Source organism: Gigantopelta aegis, unplaced genomic scaffold, assembly GCF_016097555.1.
Source record: "Gigantopelta aegis isolate Gae_Host unplaced genomic scaffold, Gae_host_genome ctg2689_pilon_pilon:::debris, whole genome shotgun sequence".
In the NCBI taxonomy this organism is placed as follows: Eukaryota; Metazoa; Mollusca; class Gastropoda; order Neomphalida; family Peltospiridae; genus Gigantopelta; species Gigantopelta aegis.
Genome location: NW_024532996.1, coordinates 34554 through 55158, shown reverse-complemented (window position 1 = coordinate 55158; position 20605 = coordinate 34554). Strand labels below are relative to the sequence as shown.

The 20605-nt window shown below is 43.7% G+C and overlaps 2 protein-coding genes across 2 annotated transcripts; both read left to right on the top strand.

Moving 5' to 3' along the window:
• The first annotated feature begins 3336 nt into the window (after window positions 1-3336).
• On the top strand, window positions 3337-5848 carry LOC121391582 (zinc finger MYM-type protein 2-like). The gene is made up of 4 exons (XM_041523160.1): window positions 3337-3688; window positions 4381-4630; window positions 4943-5178; window positions 5354-5848. The coding sequence occupies exons 1-4, from the start codon at window positions 3337-3339 to the stop codon at window positions 5827-5829; spliced, it is 1314 nt and encodes a 437-aa protein (XP_041379094.1). The 3' UTR covers window positions 5830-5848.
• Window positions 5849-16139: 10291 nt separating this feature from the next.
• LOC121391580 (atherin-like) lies at window positions 16140-16757 on the top strand. Its single transcript, XM_041523159.1, has one exon. The coding sequence runs from the start codon at window positions 16140-16142 to the stop codon at window positions 16755-16757; it is 618 nt and encodes a 205-aa protein (XP_041379093.1).
• Window positions 16758-20605: the final 3848 nt, after the last annotated feature.

Genomic DNA, 20605 nt, shown 5'->3' with positions numbered 1-20605 from the left:
AATATTATATTTAATTCATTTAATTTACTGAACCCTATGGACAAATTTAAATCAGTTGTAGACAGGTTGTTGTTGGCCTTTGTTTTCCAATCTAAAATTGATATCTGAGGTTTGTGGGGTGTTTGTTTTGGCGGCCATTACGTAGGCCAGTCATGCGTAAAGTTAGTTCGTGCTGGGCCCCGCCGGTAGCCATATGTTGTGTATTACCCTCCTTTGGTAGCTGGCGGGACCCTGCGGTCTTAGATTGGCCGCTATAGCATGCCCTTTAATATTTGATTTTATTTTTATTTTTGGACTATATACTTATCCCGCTGCGGTTGTTCCACAAATCTATATTTATTTTGTGGCCTATATATGGTGTTTTTTGTCTTGGGGGCATCTCCATTTGACACTCCATGTGAGGTTAGTGCATGGTTGGGTCCCTCAGCTGCTACATGATTTTAGTGTGGTGGCGGAGGGGCCCGTCCTTTATGGTTATGGTGAGGTCCCCGAGTCAGAGTTTTAATAGATATTATGGTTCATATTGATTCTTTAGTTGCTTTTTAGTTATATATAAATTGGTAATCTGGTAGTCGCTTACGTCGTTGGAATTTCTCGCGCTCGGTCGACTAGTTTGTTTGTTCCGGTATTTTTAATATTTATATATGTATAATATTTTAATGTGGTGTTGGTGTTTGTGTGAATATATGTGATAGGATCAGCCTCGGGTTTTTATGGGACAGGGATGGTTATCTGGCAATAACCACCTCACCCCTTGCCGGGTTTTTTTTTTTTCCTATATTTTTAAAATTTATTTTGAATTTATAAAATGTTGTTCTTTTTAAAAATAGATTTTAATTATTTTTACAAGCGTGCTCTTTTTAATGTGTTTGTTTCTCTTATCCTGGTTTTAGATTTTGAATCTTTTTGATTTAATAATAAAAAAAAAAATTAGGAATTTAATAGGGCGGTAAGCTGCTCCTATGCCGGCGTTCTGTGAATAGCTTTACCCATAACTCTTCACAGACGTCGGTTTTCCAAATTAAAGGGTGCCAGTGTCTTTTGAATGACGTAACGTTTATGTTCTTTTTGGTCTACAGAGAGGCGCCTCGGATCTTCACTCACCAAGATACGTTTCACACCCACGACCTGCCGGACGTGCGGATTGTTCTAATGTTTTTTATTGGTGTTCCTCTACTAGGAGCACCATTTATTTTTAAATGTCAGAAGTGTTGTTTATTTTTGTCCCTCTCCTAGGGACACCACTGTTAAATAAATGGAGGATGCCGATTTTGGAGGGCACGACGGCTGGGCGGGGTGGGGGGGGGACTTGCTGGGTGGGGGGCGGGGGGGGGGGCGTACCACCGGAGGATAGAGCTAGGCGCCTAGGCGTAGGCGGTTTAGGTGGTAGGGAAAGATAGGTTTGTCTGGGGGCAGGCCCCCTCCCCCCCTATGTTCTGGGCTATCATCCTTCCTTCCCCCCCCCCCCCCCCCCCCCGGCCACGCTTTAGTTACCAATATCTTCGGTACTCCTATTGTGAAATATAATAAATTAAAAAAATAATAAAAAAAAAAAAAAAAAATATATATATATATATATATATATTTTCTGTGGCTCTTGGGCTACCCAGTCACCAATCCTCTCCAGACAAGGGCTTAAATAATTAATGACCTAGAGTATGAGATAATGTTTTGGTCGCCCGTTCAAAAATTGGTGTTTAATTTTATATTATATATAATTAAATAAAAGTTTTGGGTATACACCAAATAAAATTTATTTATTTTTGTAAAGTTGTCCCGATAATTATTTTATATTTTGAGTAAATATCGAAATTGTCCGTTAAATTTCTGGCCCGGAGCAGACCCCTGGCTATCCAGGACTCGGCCCCGGGGCAGACATGCTTGAAGCTCTAGTGGCATATAAGCATGTAAAAATTTACAACCAACCAACCAACCTGGATGCGGCGATGTCCGTATACGGGACGGTAGTAGTGGGCACTGATTTCTCCACCTGGCGAAACACCCACGTGAAGACGGGTGAGAGAACTTTAAAATTAGATATAAGGAGGGACATACCAGGGCGACTCCGCACTTGTGACCACGAATGGTATACGGTCAGATTCCATTCCAATATTTATTAACATGCTCATATACCACTAGGGTTTCAAGCATGTCTGTCACGGGCCCCTCCTCTGGATAGCCAGCAGGATTGGTCCGGGACAGAAATATAGGGGCAATTTTGAAATTTAAACCGAAAATATTTAAAGGGACATTACCAATTTATTTGTGCTTTTCAAACATAAAATACCTATTTCTTAAAATTTTGCCACATTTTTAGCCGGGTGGTCTAAACTTAAAAAAACACCTCTAAATCTATATATTCTTATTTAACCCTAAGGAAATTAGGAGTAAGGTTCGTATCGAGTCTAATCCGCCACACGGGAAATTATGCCATTTGAGGGAGGTGCCATGTCGGTATTGGGAATCTAAGTGTGGCAGGCAGGAGGGGACCGAGGCCCAGGGGAGGGGGGGGGCCGGAGCCCCCCGGACAAACCTTAGACTCTCCTACTGCCAAACCGCCTACGCCTACCTCTTACCCTCCGGTGGTGTCCCACCCCCCACCCCCCCCCCCCCCCCCCCCCCCCCCACCGTCCCAACCGCGATGCCCTCCACCAGCGCGGCCCTCATGTAATTACTTTATATTTATTTATTAGTTATATATATTCTTTAATTTAGTTATTATAAGCTATCCACTGAGAGAGTGGATGTCACTTTCAGAGTGACAGAATCATGTCCGGACGATGAAACAAGAGTTTTCGTCTGGCCCCTCGCCGGAGTAGAAACGCACCCCTGGTGATCACTTGATTCCGGGCGGCTCTCCGTAGTCCCTGAGAATCTGAAAGTTATGTCATTCAAAGACGCCATCACCCTTTAATCTATAAAAACCGAAGAGAGGTCCAGGGCAATAATACCAAGGACCTCAAGACGGCATGGGTACAATTAAGTCCCATTAAATTAGAGAGGGAGCACATCTGTCTCCCTCTCTTTCTTTATTCAATAATAATTAAAAATATATAATAAAATAATATGTATAGGATAACGCACGCCTCCGAGGTTATGGTTGGGATAGTAAAACCCGAGGGAAGAAAGGTTTGTGAAAGTAAGACCTGATTCAAAAAACCTTTAACGGAGTCTGAACTGAATGAAAAGTTGGATACACGTATTTCGAAGTCCACGAGGTACAAGTATGATTGGGTTCTAACCGTATTTAAAAGATGGCAGGATGAACGTAGTAACAGGTCCATTACAGACAATTTACAAATTCCACGGGAGTGCCTGACTGGAGACATCGTCACAATGACTCCAAAGAATTTAAATATTGCTTTGAAATATTTTATCTTCGAAGTTAACAAACAAGATGGATCGGGACTATCCTGCAGTTACTTTGTATGGTTTTTGTTCGGGACTATACAATCTTATTTGAAATGTCGAAATTCTGATTCCAACCTGTTTGAAGACGCCGCTTTTAAAGAAGCTAGAGCGGCCCTGGATGCGGTGATGAAGGAGCGGTCGGCGGCAGGACTGGGTGCGTCAACAAGAAAAAGAACAGAAGTTATAAGCGAAAGTGAAGAAAACATGCTTTGGGATAAGGGTCTTCTAGGAGATAACACCCCCCAACAACTGCTGGACACGATCCTTTACTTGACAGGTAAGTAAGGATGCTAGTAACATTGTGTATGTGTACTGTTGGGGGTGTGGTGGTATTGTTTCTGTGTGTGTTTTGTTTTGTTTTTAATTCAAACAGTATTGTTAGGCGCGGATCCAGATGGTCTATGAGGCTTTTCACCCCCCCTTTACTCCCTGAATTTTTTTTTTTCCATTTTCGTCCCCCCCCCACCCCCATTTGTTCTAATGTACAAGTAGTTGTCAACACCCCACAACCGCTTGTTGCGGACCCCCCCCCCCCCCCCACACACACACACACACACACCGCTGGTTAAAAAATAAATTAATTTAAAAACAATCTGTCGGTTGGGTTATAGTCAGAATATGCCACTTTATATATATCTATCGAATGAATGAATGAATGAATGAATGTTTAACGACACCCCAGCACGAAAAATACATCGGCTATTGGGTGTCAAACTATGGTAATGCAAATAAATAAAGTGATGATCAACATCAATATAAAAATTCAAGGTTCAAACAAAAACAGTGTAAAGAACTGTGCAAAAATACAAATACAAATATCAAAGAATTTTACGGACACCGAATTTTACTCTAAACTTCAATTTGTGCTGTATTGGCCATTCTCAAAGAGAATGTTACACCCCTGCACCACGGTGAGGTTACAGCACGCGCAGGGGATATATCTATCGAGATGAACGTTTTGTTTGACAGGACTGCACTTTTCACTCCGAGGGGGAAGCGAGCATCGCCAATTACGTCTTTTAAAGAATCCCCAGATAAGTGGACCCTTTGTGGACACATGTGGTCGGTCGTATTTGCTATACAAGGAGGATGCATCAAAAAGCAACCAGGGAGGTATAAAGCACCGGAAAGTACTACCCAAGGAGGTTCGAGCCTATGACAACCCATCGAATCCATCAAGATGCTACGTTAGACTGTTTACCAAATACAAGAAATACTGGTACGTTTAATTTCACTTAAAATTATAGCGGAGAAACTTAATGAAGCTCACCCATTTGCAGGTGTAAGTTAAAAACAAAGAAAAAGAAAAACACTTGATAATTTGAATGAGTGGCACACTTTATACATTGTCTTGGTACTTTACGATTGGTGCTTTGGTTTATTTTTGTTTGTTTTAAGTAAACAAAATGTTTGATTCTTGACTAAATTAGTAAAGGTTATCTGCACAAAATTCGATTTTGTACATTTTCAAAGGATAACACATTTTATAAATGTTAATATTAATGAAAGAATTACTACAATTTAATTTTAGTCAGACTGTTGCACAGAAATGTGACGCATTTTACTTCACTCCACTGAAAAATGTGAAAAAAGATGCATGGTTTTCATCCATTCCCGTGGGTCACAACACACTGCAGGCGACAGTAAAGAGACTTTGTGAAGCAGCAGGGATAACTGGAAGGAAGACCAACCACTCGTTGAGGGCCACATCAGCAACACGGCTGTTTCAGGCGAACATCGATGAACAACTCATTTGTGAACAAACTGGTATATATATTATCTGTGGAATTCTTTGCACTGAATGTCAGTGATTAAAGCTCGCGGTAGGGTTGAAGTGTACTGTTGATATATTTTGATTTAAAAAAAAAAAAAAAAAAAAAAAAAAAAAAAAAATTCAAACATATTGTTTGCCTATAAGTATGTTATAATTCTATAATTTCAGGTCATCGCAGTGATGCTGTTCGCACATATAAACGTCCTTCAGACCGACAAAAGGCAGTGGTGTCTGACTTTTTGTATGTTGACACAAAGAACATGCATAAGGTCCTGCAGCCAAAGTCGGCCTCACAGATCCGTGCACAGGTCCCACCGGCAGCTACAGAGACAAATCCACAAGTTCCACCGGCAGCTACAAAGACACCTCCACGGGTCCCACCGGCAGCTACATACAAAAATCCGCAAGTTCCACCGGCAGTTACAAAGACACCTCCACAGGTCCCACCGGCAGCTACAGACACAAATCCACAAGTTCCACCGGCAGTTACAAAGACACCTCCACAGGTCCCACCGGCAGCTACAGAGATAGTTCCACATGTCACACCGGCATCTACAGAGACAACTCCACAGGCACATGGTTCTACAAAGGATCATTCTGACACAGAATCCAAACATTATACTGTCATTTTTAATTTCCATTAAAATAAATAGTTAAAACGTGTTTGCTTGATTATTTATTTTCAAGTTAAAACTGGGTAATGTTTTCATTTTATACTCTAGTTTAAAGGGTAAAACCTGTGACTAGGTTTTACTTCTGTGGTAAAACCTGACTTGGAGGTTTTACTTCTGTGGTAAAACCTGTGGTCGAGGTTTTACTTCTGTGGTAAAACCTGCGTTGGAGGTTTTACTTCTGTGGTAAAACCTGTGACTAGGTTTTACTTCTGTGGTAAAACCTTCAATGAAGTTTTACCTAGAATATAATCATCATCCAATAGCATAGGGGTAATTCGGGATAGGTTTGTATATCAAAATATTAAAATACAGAGCACGCTTGTAAACATTTATACAAATAAGTTAAAAAAGAAAACACATACCAATTAGATTAAAAATGTACATATAAATATAACGTAGCCGGTGAGCAATCAAGAAATGTCTAACTGCCAGGTTAGACACTTCAATATTAGACACCCAAGCTGATCTTACATCCTCTCATTCATACCTCACATTCTTACTTAAAATCAATAAGGAGGAGAAAAAACCACCTATCTTATTAGTTAAAATTTATGTTCTTGTAAAATTATAATTTAAAATTAATATATATTATATTTTATATTATTAAAAACCGGTGTTTTATATAGCTTATATTATATTGCAGAGTCCCTGTGTCCAAAAGCACGCCAGGCGCGATAGGAGAGAGAGCTATATTATGAATATTTAATCATAAAGTTAGTATGTAACAATGATATAACCTAGAGGCTATTATAAAAACACCAAAAGGGGGGACTGGAGAAACAACCCGCCCCGGACAGCCACCCGAGACTATTATCTAATTAACTATATAACTACTTATATTGTTTTAAATGTTTACTTTAGTTCCAAGCACGAAGGCCATCAGGAGCCTATCAATTCCCCTCTTGTGCTCAATCGGGGGGTTCAGTAAATTTAAACCGTTGAGCACTAAATTATTTCTCTTAAAAAAACTTTCTAAATTCTTACGTTTTGACCTATGTCTGGTGCATTCAAGCAGAAAATGTTTCACATCCTCTACTTTATTACACACCAGACAGTTGGGGGTGGGAGATTTTTTTATTTTAAATTTATTACCATTAAGGCCATAACATACTCCCATTCTAAGTCTCGAAATTATTTTAGTGGCCTTAATGTTGAAGGATATTGGGCCGGGTCCCGCTGCCTTCGGCTTAATATATGCATGCCACACCCTGGTATGGTGGTCCCACTCGGACTGCCATAATTTACCAAGGTGTGGCTCTAATATGGAATTAAATTCTTTATAATTGTATTTGATCTCAATTCCTATTTTATTGTCACGCAGGCTATTTCTGGCATTCGTGTCAGCAAGTTCGTTTCCTGGAATGCCGACATGTGCCGGCACCCATTCAAGTCCAACCTTGGTTCCACTGGTGATAATGCTATTGTAACATTTAAATATTTTTTTGACAATTTCGGGTCTAACACCCCCACATCCTAGGATAGCCTGAAGTGAACTTAAACTATCGGTGAAAAGCACATATCCACCAGGGCCATTTCTTTTAATATTATCGTTTTGTATCCACATTAACCCATAAAGTATGGCAATAAGTTCAGATGTATAAACCGAAATATTATCAGTAAGCCTGGCCCTAATGGCTATCGGTTTTATATTTTTATTGTTTTTAATAACAAAAGCCATACCTGTTTTCCCAGTGGCGGGGTCCTTCGATCCATCTGTGTACACTTGTACACAGTCTGGATAGAATTTTTCCACCACTGCCTGAAATATAATTTGTTTAATGTATGGGTTATCATATTTAGTTATTTCATTTCTAATGTGGAAATTTACCAGTGGGCGTTCGAACTGCCATAGATAGTCAAGACGACCACTAGCATCCCCAATGGCTAGTCCAGAAACCCCAAAATCAGTGGCAAATTTATTAAGATACGAAATGATGGATATGTCCCTATCACCGACCGTTTTAACCTCCTGAGGAGCTAAACTATTTATAGGTGAATCAGGCACCTGGTTCCTTGTTTTACTTATATACCTGAAACCCTGCCCGATTCTCCTTAAGGTAAGAGGAAGAACTCCCAATTCCACCATTATACTATCATATGGAGTACAGATAGCACCCCCAATAATTATCTTGAGGGCCCTACCATATACTCCATCAAGTTTTTTTTAGGTGTGTTTGGGTTGCACACCCAAAGGCCATTGCACCATACTGGAGTCTGGACACTATGAAGGCCTCGAAGACCATAAGCAGAGTTTTCCTATCTGCACCCCATGACGTACCGGATAGTATCCTCAAACGATTTAAGTAGAAGACACAATTACCGGTAATCCCAGCAATGTGTTCGCCAAAACTAAGGGCATGGTCGAAGATTACACCCAGAAATTTGACAGACTGTACTTGTTTAATAATAGTATTTTTAAATTTCAATTCTAGCTTACATCTTTTTTTAAATTCTCTACATTTCTGGAAAACTATACTGTTAGTTTTAGCTTTGGACATGGTAACCCCCCCCCCCCCCCCCCCCCCAGGCTGCTGACCATCTATGTAGATTATCTAAGTCATTCTGGAGGTCTGTTTTGATATCATCATAGGATTTCCCTATCCTCCAGAATGCTGTATCGTCAGCAAAAAGTCCGACACTTAAGGATGTTTTAGTGCTTTTATTTGAAGTGATTAGTGCTGTATCTAGGTCGTTTATAAAGATTCCAAACAATGTGGGCGCTATCACTGAGCCTTGTGGGATACCATTCTCCAAATTTAAAATGGGGGAAAAACTACCATTTACATTAACGGCAAATGTTCTTTCTTCTAAAATTTTTACTATAAATGAGAACATTGCCCCTTTTATCCCCATTTGATAAATTTTGAACAACAATCCGCGCCTCCAGACCATGTCGTATGCCTTTTCAATATCCACAAAAACTCCCGCCACCTTGCGGCCACTCCGAAACGCATCTTTAACCTCGGTTTGAAGCCTAACTAGGTGGTCGGTAGTTGAGTGGTGTCTCCTAAAACCACTCTGGAAAACCGACAATAATTTGTTGGTCTCCAGAAAGTGGATAAGGCGTTGGTTAACCATACACTCCATGGTCTTACAGACGCTGGATGTTAAAGATATTGGCCTATAATTCAACGGATCGAGGGGGTCCTTACCCTACTTTGGGAGTCCAAAGACCTCTGCGTGTTTTCAATTGAGAGGAAGAGCCCCCTCGAGCCAGATTAAATTATATAATTCTAGGAACAGTCCGAGGGTTCTGGTAGGCATATGTTTAAAAAATATATAACTGAATCTATCTGGCCCTGGAGCTGAGCCTTTACGGTTACCAAAAGCCTCTTTCAGTTCCCAGATTTTAAAGGGTGCATTGTATGGTCTGTCAGGATCTGGGCTATGATCTTCAAGGGGGATAGGGCTATCTCTTTCCATTTTAATTTTTCTAGTTTGAAAAAATAGTGAGTAATTAGTTGTGGCTGAGTTTTGTCTAAACGTTGCTCCTAAAACATTAGCTTTTAATTGGTCATTAGTGTAATTAGTGTCATTACGGTCAGATACCGGAACCAGCCAGAGCTATATTTTAGCTGTGGCCTTCCGGGTCAGCGGAGGACGTAACACCAGAGAAAGCGTGCCACACGCTCCCCACTCCAGCCCCTTCCAGGAGTAAGGGTCAGAAGTCGGCTAAGACCTAGGTCTAGCGGCTTCCACCCCACCCCCTTTTCCTTTTTCCGTTCTTTACCTTACCCGACTCGGACTGACCACGGACCTCGATTTATGACCAACCCCTCCAACCTAGCTCACGGTAACGATATGGACATGCCCCCGGACAATCCCCTTTTCGCTAAGCGACCAGTGATAAAAATATGTGCTTTCATTCTGTGTTTGTTCAGTGTGTTTCTCTTTGTCTCTGTAATGACCCGTGAATTGTGCTGTGTTTGTGTTTTCATCGTTGGAGTTAAATTGTGTTTCTTTGTGTATTCGTGTGGAAAAGTGTTGTTTCTAAGTGTGTCCATTCCAAACGTGCTTGAACCAGTGTTGTGTGTTGTCTGTTTTGTGTTGTCTCATGTCTTTTTCGTGTGTTTCCATGGAGACGACCACGACCACCACCCGACCCTGCGGCCTGCTAGGCCAGGGCGAGCGACTGACTTGGTGTCCCCGGGGGTCCCCGTGACAGGACCCGTGTTAAAATGTACTGTATATATATATGACTATTTGAGTTTGTTGTTGTGTTTGTTTCATGTATTGTTTCATTATCATTATTATTATCATTATTACCATTATATGTTAAAATGCTGGCAGTTATCAGCACCCACTTAAAAATTGGCACACTAAACGTAAACGGCTTTGTGAATAGCGACACAAAGCGAGCCCTTATATTAAATCTTTTAAATACCGAAAAAGTTGATATAATTTGTTTACAAGAAACGCATTTTAATGATAAAGATAATATAAACGATTTACTAAAAGAATTTAAAGGGAAATTTTTCATTAATTCATGCAATGTAGGCCGAAAATGGGGGGTAGCTATTCTATTCAGAAAAGGGCTAGAAATTAAAGTAATTAACTCTCTTAAAGACGCAGAAGGGCGAGTTCTTAGTTTACTTTGCCAATTTAATAGTCAGATATTTAACGTAGTTAATTTGTATTGTCCAGTGAACCCATGCCAAAGGGCTGAGTTCATTGCAAGCTGTGTCAACTACTTTATTACGACAGATGACCAACGTACCGTGACTAGCCGCATTCTTTGTGGCGACTTTAATTGTGTGGACAATGTAACGCTCGACCGGACAGGCTCTAAGAAGCAAGAACTTAGGGGCACTGTAGGGGTTAAAGAATTAAATAACATTATAAACGAACACGCACTACAAGATGCATACAGATATATATACCCAAACAGAACCTCCTTTACATACCACAACAAGGCTTACAAAACGTACTCGCGCATTGACAGAATTTGCTTTGCGATATGCGCTCGTCCGGGGTACGGGCTTAACTAGTTTACTATTAATTATGGATAAAACTATTATAATAATAAATTAATATTTAAAGATCTATAAATATAAGGTTAATAAAATAGTATAGTTTGCTAAGCCTACCTCGGCGGTCTGCCCCTTATCATTATTATTATTATTTAGTTATTTTTGTGCACACACCGATCGATATTTACACGGCCTACCTTGTGTCGCTAGCTGTGACGTCAGAGGTCAGACCAAGGTGACAGCTCTGTTAATGCTGGCTACAGCTATCGACTGGCCGCGTCTCTCGTTGTGTGTTAATTATTTTAACCATTTTTTTTATTTTTTTATTATTAATCTAATCTTTGTTTATAGGTGGTTGTCTATATCCCCGGTGCTGGGCAGTCCGTGCGATTGTACCAGCTGTCAAAATTTGTTTGGTAGCTGGTTGGTCGCGCGTGGCTGCACTTTTCCGGGGCCAGGTTAATCGCTTTTTAATAATTAAAGATATTATTTAACATTTAATCTTTTTAATCAATTTATATGTCTCTACCAGCTCTACCAAACGTTTATGGTGGCTGGATGGGGACATTTCTTTTAGCTCTGTATATATGTTATATGTTTGTGGTATGCAAGTGTGTGAGTGTAAGTGTATTGCTCGGTATTGGGTGGGGGCTTATCTGGCAGTAATCCCCTTCCCCTTCCGGAAAATTGCATGTTATAAATATGTGTGTCTTTTAAAAAAAAAAAAATTTTTTTTTTTTTAATTTTTTTTTTTTTTTTTTTTTTTTCCTTTATTTTTTTTTTTTTTTTTTTTTGTAAATTAATTTGATAGGTTTATGTTTATGTATATTTTATCCATATTTTAATCATTATTTTATATTTTTAATAAAAAAAAATTATATGTAATTTAACAGGGCAGGTGTCTGGTCTGTGCCTTTGGTAGTGGCTTGGTTAATATTACCTCGTCTACTGCCCTAGGTATTATAGATTAAAGTGTTCGCCGCGTCTTCTAAATGACCTAATTATGTTGTTTTAGAAGACAACTGAGGAGTCGCCTGTTTTTCCATGGATCGGCCGCGTTCACCTCTCTCCTTCTGGCAGGCTTGATACTTAAAAGGAAATATTAAATTAAACCATCGCTGGATTTTTGCGCCACTCCCCTAGTGGCACCAGCGATTAAACTATTACAACCCCTTTGGCGTCACTTTTCAAGTGACGCCGGTTTGGGAAGTTATAGTACCTTCCTAAACAACTAATAGGCTGTCAGGATTGGACTGAACTGCGGTTGGACACGGTGGGGGTGGGGGTGATGGGATGCCGGGAGTTAGGGCATTCTTTGGGGCTATATGCGTAGGCGGTTCGGCCTTAGGTTTTGAGTAGGGCCGGCCTCCCCTCCCTCCCGACCCTCACCTGGTCACACCAATGTTTAAAATATGACTGGCAGCCGCTTTCCTCTTAACCTCCCATGGGCTTAATGAATATTGTTTAAGAATTATTATTAATATTAGACCAGCCCATCTAAATTTGCGCCGAAAATATATTATATTAATAATTTATATAGGATAGTAATGTTGATAAGTTTCTTTAAGGGCGCAGCCAAACTTTTTTAACCCCAATTTCCCCCTTTTTATACTTTTGGCGTTAATTTTCAAAATTTCCCCTATTTGTTAGGTTATCCCTGTCCCGAGTCAGACTCCCGATCCTATCGGAGGCCGGACTCGGGATAGGCGTGTTCGAAACCTTAGTGGTATATGGACACGTTAAACAAGTTACTAAGCTAAGCAAGCTGTGTCAATTACTTTATTACGACAGATGACCAACGTACCGTGACTAGCCTTCGCTTGGGAGTCCGCATTCTTTGTGGCGACTTTAACTGTGTGGACAATGTAACGCTCGACCGGACAGGCTCTAAGAAGCAAGAGCTTAGGGGCACTGTAGGGGTTAAAGAATTAAATAACCTTATAAAAGAACACGCACTACAAGATGCATACAGATATATATACCATTCGGGTTTTGTCTTTCAACGGGAGAGGTCATTCCATTTATTGTCTTAAATATTAAAGCCTTGAGCTAATTACATCATATATATTAGTATACCACCATTGGACAAGAGTAAGTCACTAGCCGCTATATTTCCCATTGTATTTCCTTTGTGTTTTCTTGCAGGCTCCGTTCAAGGATCGAAATATATCAATTTTATTGCTTACGATTACGTCCTCTGACCGTCCTTGCATTAAGAAATTAATGGCCGCCCTTTGTTTATTTTGAATAGTCTATTGTTAAGTGTAAATTAGTATATTAACTCCTAATAACTGTTTTTTAGTAGTGCCAGCTACTATTTAAGACATTATTAATTGTTATACTATAGTATTATAATATTTAAATTATTAAATCTCACCCGAAAGACCCTATATTATTAAAAAAAATTTAATTAATAACAAACTACAACTTGACCTTAGCCGCCATGACAGATGTCATGACAGACGCCATGTTGGATTCTATACTTAACACTTCCGAGATAAAAGACCCGAGTGTCACTGATGATCTGCTTAAAGATAACCTAGATGAAGTGCTAACCAATAACATAACCCCCAATAAATTTTCTGAGGAGCAACCTACATGGGACCATGTATTTGGTACCCCCCAATCACTAATAAAACAACCATACGATGCCTCTACCCCCCAAACAAACGGCTCGCAACCCCCCATACCCCCCCCCCCCCCCTATACCGGACCCCTGTTAGAAACATAATGGCCGATATTTTGACTAAACCCTGCCTATCAACGATTGAAGAAATCCCGTCGGATGAATCTTTTCCGGATTCCCCACCCCCCCGGGGGGACAACGTCGCCCGGGTCGCCGTTGGCCTTGATAATAATATTGGTAGCGGCGATGAGGAACCCGACTCCTCCTCCGGTTCGAATAAACTAATTATACACGAAGAGGCCCCATCAGAAGATTCCCCCACAGAAATAAAAAAAAATCCCAACCCAACCACTGTCTCTGTTGTCATTGGCGAGGTAGGCGCCATATCCTGTTTTGACGCAGCCACCGCCAGCGGGTCACAGTCGCCACCACCAGCTTCAACCAAGTCAACCAAGAAGAAGAAAAAGATTCTCCCCCCCACACCATATCCTGAGGGCCAGAGGAAGAGGAGGGTGGTGGAGGAGGTGACCCGCGCTTCAACAGATGAAGAAGTGGGTAACTATACAATTAGTACTTCCAATCGATATAGACTTTTAGCAGATGACATTTATGAAAAATACTCTGGAGGAGATACTGCTAAAAAAAGTAAAATTTCAGTTAAACCCCCCACCTCACCCCCCATACTCCCCATACCTGGAATCAGACAAGTTTTTTTTGCAGGGGAAAATCCAACCAGATATGAGTATCTTTTTTTGCAGGAATCGATCAACTCTATCTCCACAGACCCCTCTTTCAACCTTGAAACAGCCCTTTTCTTTTTTACCAGGCTCATGGATGGAAGAGTTTTCATCCACTCGAAAATAGAGACCCCCCTCTTGAAACTAGGTAGCTACTTCTATCTCCGCCCCGACCCCAACTCCAGTCATAGTGTAGAGATCCTTCTTGATATTATATACCAGGAGCCTATGGAAACTGGTAAGAGCCTGGACCCCCCCCCCCACCCCCCCTCCCCTACCTGCTCCCAGCTAGGATATACACAAGATCATATACTTAGCCAAAATATACACCTCAACGTCTTAAGCTCCATCCCCCCAAATAATGTAAACAACAGTTTAACACCATCTTCTGTACACGGTTCCGTTCAGGTCCGCACGCTCCCAGTAGATATCAACATGTTAACGCCAGACCATCCATTCGATTCTTGCACTTCGAAATTGACCACGATGAGGATGGACGTATGTCAGTGTACTCTCGCGTTACCCCCCCACCTGGGGGGACTGCATACCGATACATGTCTACGGAGCGTTTAGCCAAAAACCGGGTCACGTATACCGGGTCACGGGCTTCCGTGACCTTGGTGTACGGGGACCAAAACCACCGAAGACTGGAAGATGGAGGAGGAGGAGACGTGCGACAGGGAAGGCACAGGGGGAGCCAAAACCGGCGGCTAAACCGCCGGCAGCGACTCCTTCTGTTGCGCCGCCAACCGCCGTACCCCGGAAGAAGACAGGATCGGAAGAGTGGAAGACCAGCCCCGGACGTCCCGACTTCAACCTCAAGGTCTGACTAGACCCACTCCACAGGCCCAGGACTTCAGCGCCGCCGGTTGTGCCGCCGATTATACAGGCAGCACCCGTTGAGGCGCCGGCCCGAAAGATTGCCATGGTGAAGCGGAAGGCAACCACTCCCCCGAGTGGCCAACCAGACAAGCCAGGCCCGTCCGAGATGGAACCACCGAAGCCGGACCATGGGGACGAGCCTTGGTCACTGAAGGCTGGCAAGCTAACAGCACGCCACGCTCAGCTCTCCAAAACCAACATCGAGGACGTCCGTCCTCTTCACGCAACCCAAGCACGAGGCATTTCAAACCGCTACCAACGAGCCCGACAGAGGGAGACTTTGTTTGACCACGTCACAATGCGGGATGGCCGAGGTCTCTGTTTTACAGTACGCCGGAAAGGAATTTACAACCAAGGATGCTACTCCCAGAAATGGACAACCCGACCATACATCGAATGATCAAGATCACAGCCGGGGAAGAGTACCGTCCAACACCAAGGCGCTAGCAGCAGTCCCCATATCGGTCGGTCATCCCGCATCTTGACGCTGTTAACTTCATCGGAACACCGTGACGTGCTCCCCTTTGCCAACCTCCTTCACCTCCGTGAGTACCAACTTTTTTTGGGGCTAGTTAGACTTTAAACGTTTTGGAAGCAGTTCAAAATTCTTATGTTTATTTTTTTATAAGCAGTCTAACGCATTTTACTTTGGCGCCCGTTCAATTGCTCAAAATCACCTTAAAACTTTTGGCTGAGCAGTCCTACCTACTTTGGGTTAAATTTTAGAGTCCGGACATGTCTAGGTATGCAGTTAATCTTCATAGACTTAGGTAAAAAACAGGCTTCACCGAGGAATCGAAATTCAGCCAACCAGAGCACGGCTCCCACTCGGTGTACTTCAAGCTTTATGAAGTGTCTGCTATTTGGTCCGCGCTGGCGTAGACCGTACTAAATGGCTTTTTTCCAAATTCTGCCCACTTCAAACTTACCCCCCCCCCTCCTGCTCCGGAGTTAGTCACTGGCGATGTCAGAGGCTAAATCCGTGGTGGGCGTGCCTGAACCATGATGGATAGGGGCACGTAAAATTAGTTCCCATCCCATCCCATTCGATTCTTGCGGCTTACGATGAGACAAGACGTGTGCGCCTGCTCTCTCGAGTTACCCCCCCACCTGGGGGGATTGATAGCCAGCTATGGAGCGTTACTGGAGTACCGGGTCACGTATACCGGGTCACGGGCTTCCGTGACCTTGGTGTACGGGGACCCGGTACCACCGAAGACTGGAAGATGGAGGAGGAGGAGACGTGCGACAGGGAAGGCACAGGGGGAGCCAAAACCGGCGGCTAAACCGCCGGCAGCGACTCCTTCTGTTGCGCCGCCAACCGCCGTACCCCGGAAGAAGACAGGATCGGAAGAGGCACCAGCCCCGGACGTCCCGACTTCAACCAAAGGTCTGACTAGACCCACTCCACAGGCCAGGACTTCAGCGCCTCCGGTTGTGCCGCCGATTATACAGGCAGCACCCGTTGAGGCGCCGGCCCGAAAGATTGCCATGGTGAAGCGGAAGGCAACCACTCCCCCGAGTGGCCAACCAGACAAGCCAGGCCCTCCGAGTCAACCACCGAAGCCGGACATGGATGGGGACGAGCCTTGGTCACTGAAGGCCGGCAAACTAACAGCACGCCACGCTCAGCTCTCCAAAACCAACATCGAGGACGTCAACTTCTCTCTTCACGCAACCTAAGCACGAGGCATTTCAACCGTTACCAACGAGCCCGACAGAGGGAGACTACTGTTTCCACCACGTCACAATGCGGGATGGCCGAGGTCTCTGTTTTACAGTACGCCGAAAAGGAATTTACAACCAAGGACTGCTACTCCCAGAAATGGACAACCCGACCATACATCGAATGATCAAGATCACAGCCGGGGAAGAGTACCGCTCAACAGCCAAGGCGCTAGCAGCATCCCCATATCGGTCGGTCATCCCGCATTTCGACGCTGTTAACTTCATCGGAACACCGTGACGTGCTCCCCTTTGCCAACCTCCTTCACCTCCGTGAGTACCAACTTTTTTTGTGGCTAGTTAGACTTTAAACGTTTTGGAAGCAGTTCAAAATTCTTATGTTTATTTTTTTATAAGCAGTCTAACGCATTTTACTTTGGCGCCCGTTCAATTGCTCAAAATCACCTTAAAACCTTTCGGCTGAGCAGTCTTACCTACTTTGGGTTAAATTTTAGAGTCCAGACATGTTTTGGTATGCAGTTACTCTTCATAGACTTAGGTAAAAAACAGGCTTCACCGAGGAAGTTTTTTCTCTGTTGTTTTTTCTCTGTTGTGTAGCCGGTGACAAGGTTGTTGTTTTGAAGCTCCGGCTGACTAACGAAATTATAGTACATAACTTCAACCTTTTTTACTTAAACTACTTAATTAATTTACTAATTGTTTCTCTACACCCAAGCTGAAGAATTCAATTGTAAGTAAGTTTGTTGTGCCTTTTTGCGCACGTTAATAGCTACCGGGGCTATCGTAAATTCTATACACGTGGTAAACTTAGTCCGGGTATTGCCAGATACCAGGCCTAGTTTCACTCGTTTAAATAACTGTGTTTATAACATTGTCGAGTAATTTAGTTGAATTAACACGTGTAAGGTATGCAGAGGAATTACAAAAGTTTAGCTAGTGAAATTTTAACTGAAATGTCCAAACAGTCGGTGTTGGCGTTGAGTAGCTCGTCCCTCCCGAGTGTGGGAGGAGAGCAACCGGCGGTTGACCAACTGGATTGGGACCCATCCGCCGATACAGAAACGACGCCGAAGAAACCGTGTGCGTCTACGCCGTCGAAGCGCGCCAGGCACGATATTCCACTCCCCGGGGGAGGCCTCTCCTTTTTAACAGAAAAATATACATCCGGGAGGCCTGCCCGGGGGGAGGAAAATTTGCTCGAGTCAGATGATGAGAGTTTGGCCAGAGATCTGTCATGTGACTTTAGTGACATGTCTAATCTGGCCGAAGACGACAATGATGGTTCTACCCCTACCCCGGCAACACAAGAAGAAATAGTGGTGATCAACTGTTCGGGGGAGTTGATTATAGATAATAAAGAAAAGCAAAAATGTCTCGGCCTTGTCTTTGGAACATGAGAGTGAGGGGAGCGGCCCGCTTTCCAATTCAGCTCTTGCCTCGGACGGCTCGGTGTACGTGAGGTCTCCGACCCCACCCCCCGGGCTGTTTGATGTGGGGCTGCGTAAGAGGAAAGCGGGGCCGCTGCCTAATGAGGAAGAGGAAGAAACGAACAACATCTCGACCAAGGGTAAGTCTGAGTATAGTCAGGAAAAAATGGTATATCCCATTCCAACCACCAATTCGTTTGCGCCTCTCGGGGATATGTCTGATATATCCAACAGTGTCTCAACCCCCCCCCCCCCCCGTATTAAACTAACCAGAAGAAAATCAAAACAAGAAAATATAGAAATTCAGGGGTTGAGAAGAGTTTTTTATAATGATTTTGATCCGACCCCCTACGGGCTTCAGTATCTCCAAACCACAATTTTGGAAATGCAAAAAAGCTCTTCCTCAAGAGCTTTTAAAAATACAGTGTTCTTTTACTCCAGGGTTCCTGGGGGGGGGGCTTGTTTTGTTAGAACTAACCAGGACGCCCCCTTCGCGGCCCTGGGGCCAACTATGAAGATCAGACCCTTCCCTGACTGCGCAGACGAAGTGGTGGTGATTTTTAAAAGTTGTTGTAGAGAGCCCGGGGGGGGGGGGGGGGAGGATATGGATATCTGCAACGATTTGTCGACTGACAGTTATGTAGAGACCTTTGGACCCGGCCCTAGCCAAACATTGGCTTTGGCAGAGTCAATTCATGAACAAATAAACAATAGTATTAGTCCCCGGCTCAAGGCCACCGTCTCAGAAAGCGTTGAGATAGGAGTCGAGTCGGGGATCCAAACTGATGAAACTCGCGCTGGAGCTATTCGTAGGGTGTCCTACGACGTCCGCGCGAGTTCAAATAAAGCTGTTTTCGATCCCTCGAGTAAATTAGCACGTAGGCAGCTGGCGACTGTTGTCAACGGTACGGGGCCGCGGGAACCCACGAAGCGGGCTTCGGAGGTGTCCGGTAATGAGTCTAAGGAAGAGCACTATAGCTTCAAACCAGACGAACCGAACAACCTGCCGAGTACCCCTAAGGCAGTGGGGGTGGGCTACTGGTTAGATGAGGTGGTCACCATTCACCCCTGCGGCCAGTCTACCGAGGCTTTCACTGAAGTGATACAAAAAAAGAGGAAGCGCCGGTATGCTAACACTTCAGGCTCAAACTATGCAGACTCTCCCACCGCGGGAGATTTTTTGATTAACAAAAAACGAATACCACCCCCCGGGATAAAAAGAACTAAACCGAATAAAGGGAGGGTGGAACTTCCGTCCACTAAAGCTAACACTAGTTTACCGTCAAAATTAAATTCTTCCGGTATGGAGGTGGACCCTTTTCCCCCCCTGAAAACTGGGGAGAAAACCCGCCAGGGGCAGAGGGGGGCTGGGCCTTCACCCCCCTTTTATAAACAAGTTAAACCAGTGAGAGAGGGGGGCGCCCAAACACAAATAAAGCGCCCCTACAGCTCTCAACCCAATAGAGAACCCTATAGGGAGGTTGTAAGGGGAGGCTCTTCTCAGAGGGATGGAGGAGGTATTCCACCCCTCTCTTTACGAAGAATAGTTAAAACAGATCTTAAGGGAGCAAATGGCCCAGCCATCTTCTCTTCGGTCAGGACGGACAATCCGGATATACCTGTCTCGAACGTAACAGTTTGGGGCAATGGGTATCTGGATGTCCTGTTGGCCGAACCCTCGGCGGCGGAAACCATAAGGGTAAAAGGGGTGGAACATCGACTACACCCATACCAGGCAAAACCAGTTAAATGCGCCAGATGCCAGAGGTGGGGCCATTTAACAAAAAAGTGCAGGGCCACTAGAGAGTTCCCTGTCTGTTTTAGGTGTGGGGCCGCCCACCCCAGGAGGTCCCCCGACAATCCATGCACGAGACCGTTGTCATGTGCTAATTGTAGGGGGGCACATTACACCCATGACAAGGGGTGTCCTGACTATAGGAGGGCGGTCCGCATCATGGCGGACAGGGTGCCCATTTCAAAAAAATCGGAAGCCAATATGGCGGGGCCCGGCCCCCCGGGACTGGCAGCTGGCGCAAAATTAACTAGCAAGACTGAGTCCGGACATAATTTTAGCCGACCAGTCTCTGCTGTTAATTCTTATGCCGGCGTAACCTCAGGGACCAACCAATTAAAATCAGACCATATAATTACCGCTCTCGATTTAGTTAGAATACTTTCTGGACTTCTTTTGACCCGAGAGAATAAAAAGGTCCCGACTTCAAAATTTTCTATAGCTGACATTCGGATGGCCTCTGGCGATGCCTGTGAGTTGTTAAACATTAACTTAGCTATCGAGGTTGACCCTAAAGCCATTGAGGCACGTAATGTTGCCTGGTATAGGGCCAGAGACCTGGTAGCACAGGAGCCACGGAGCAATGATAATGTGGACTAACTGTTAGACAAAGTTAGTCCCCGGGA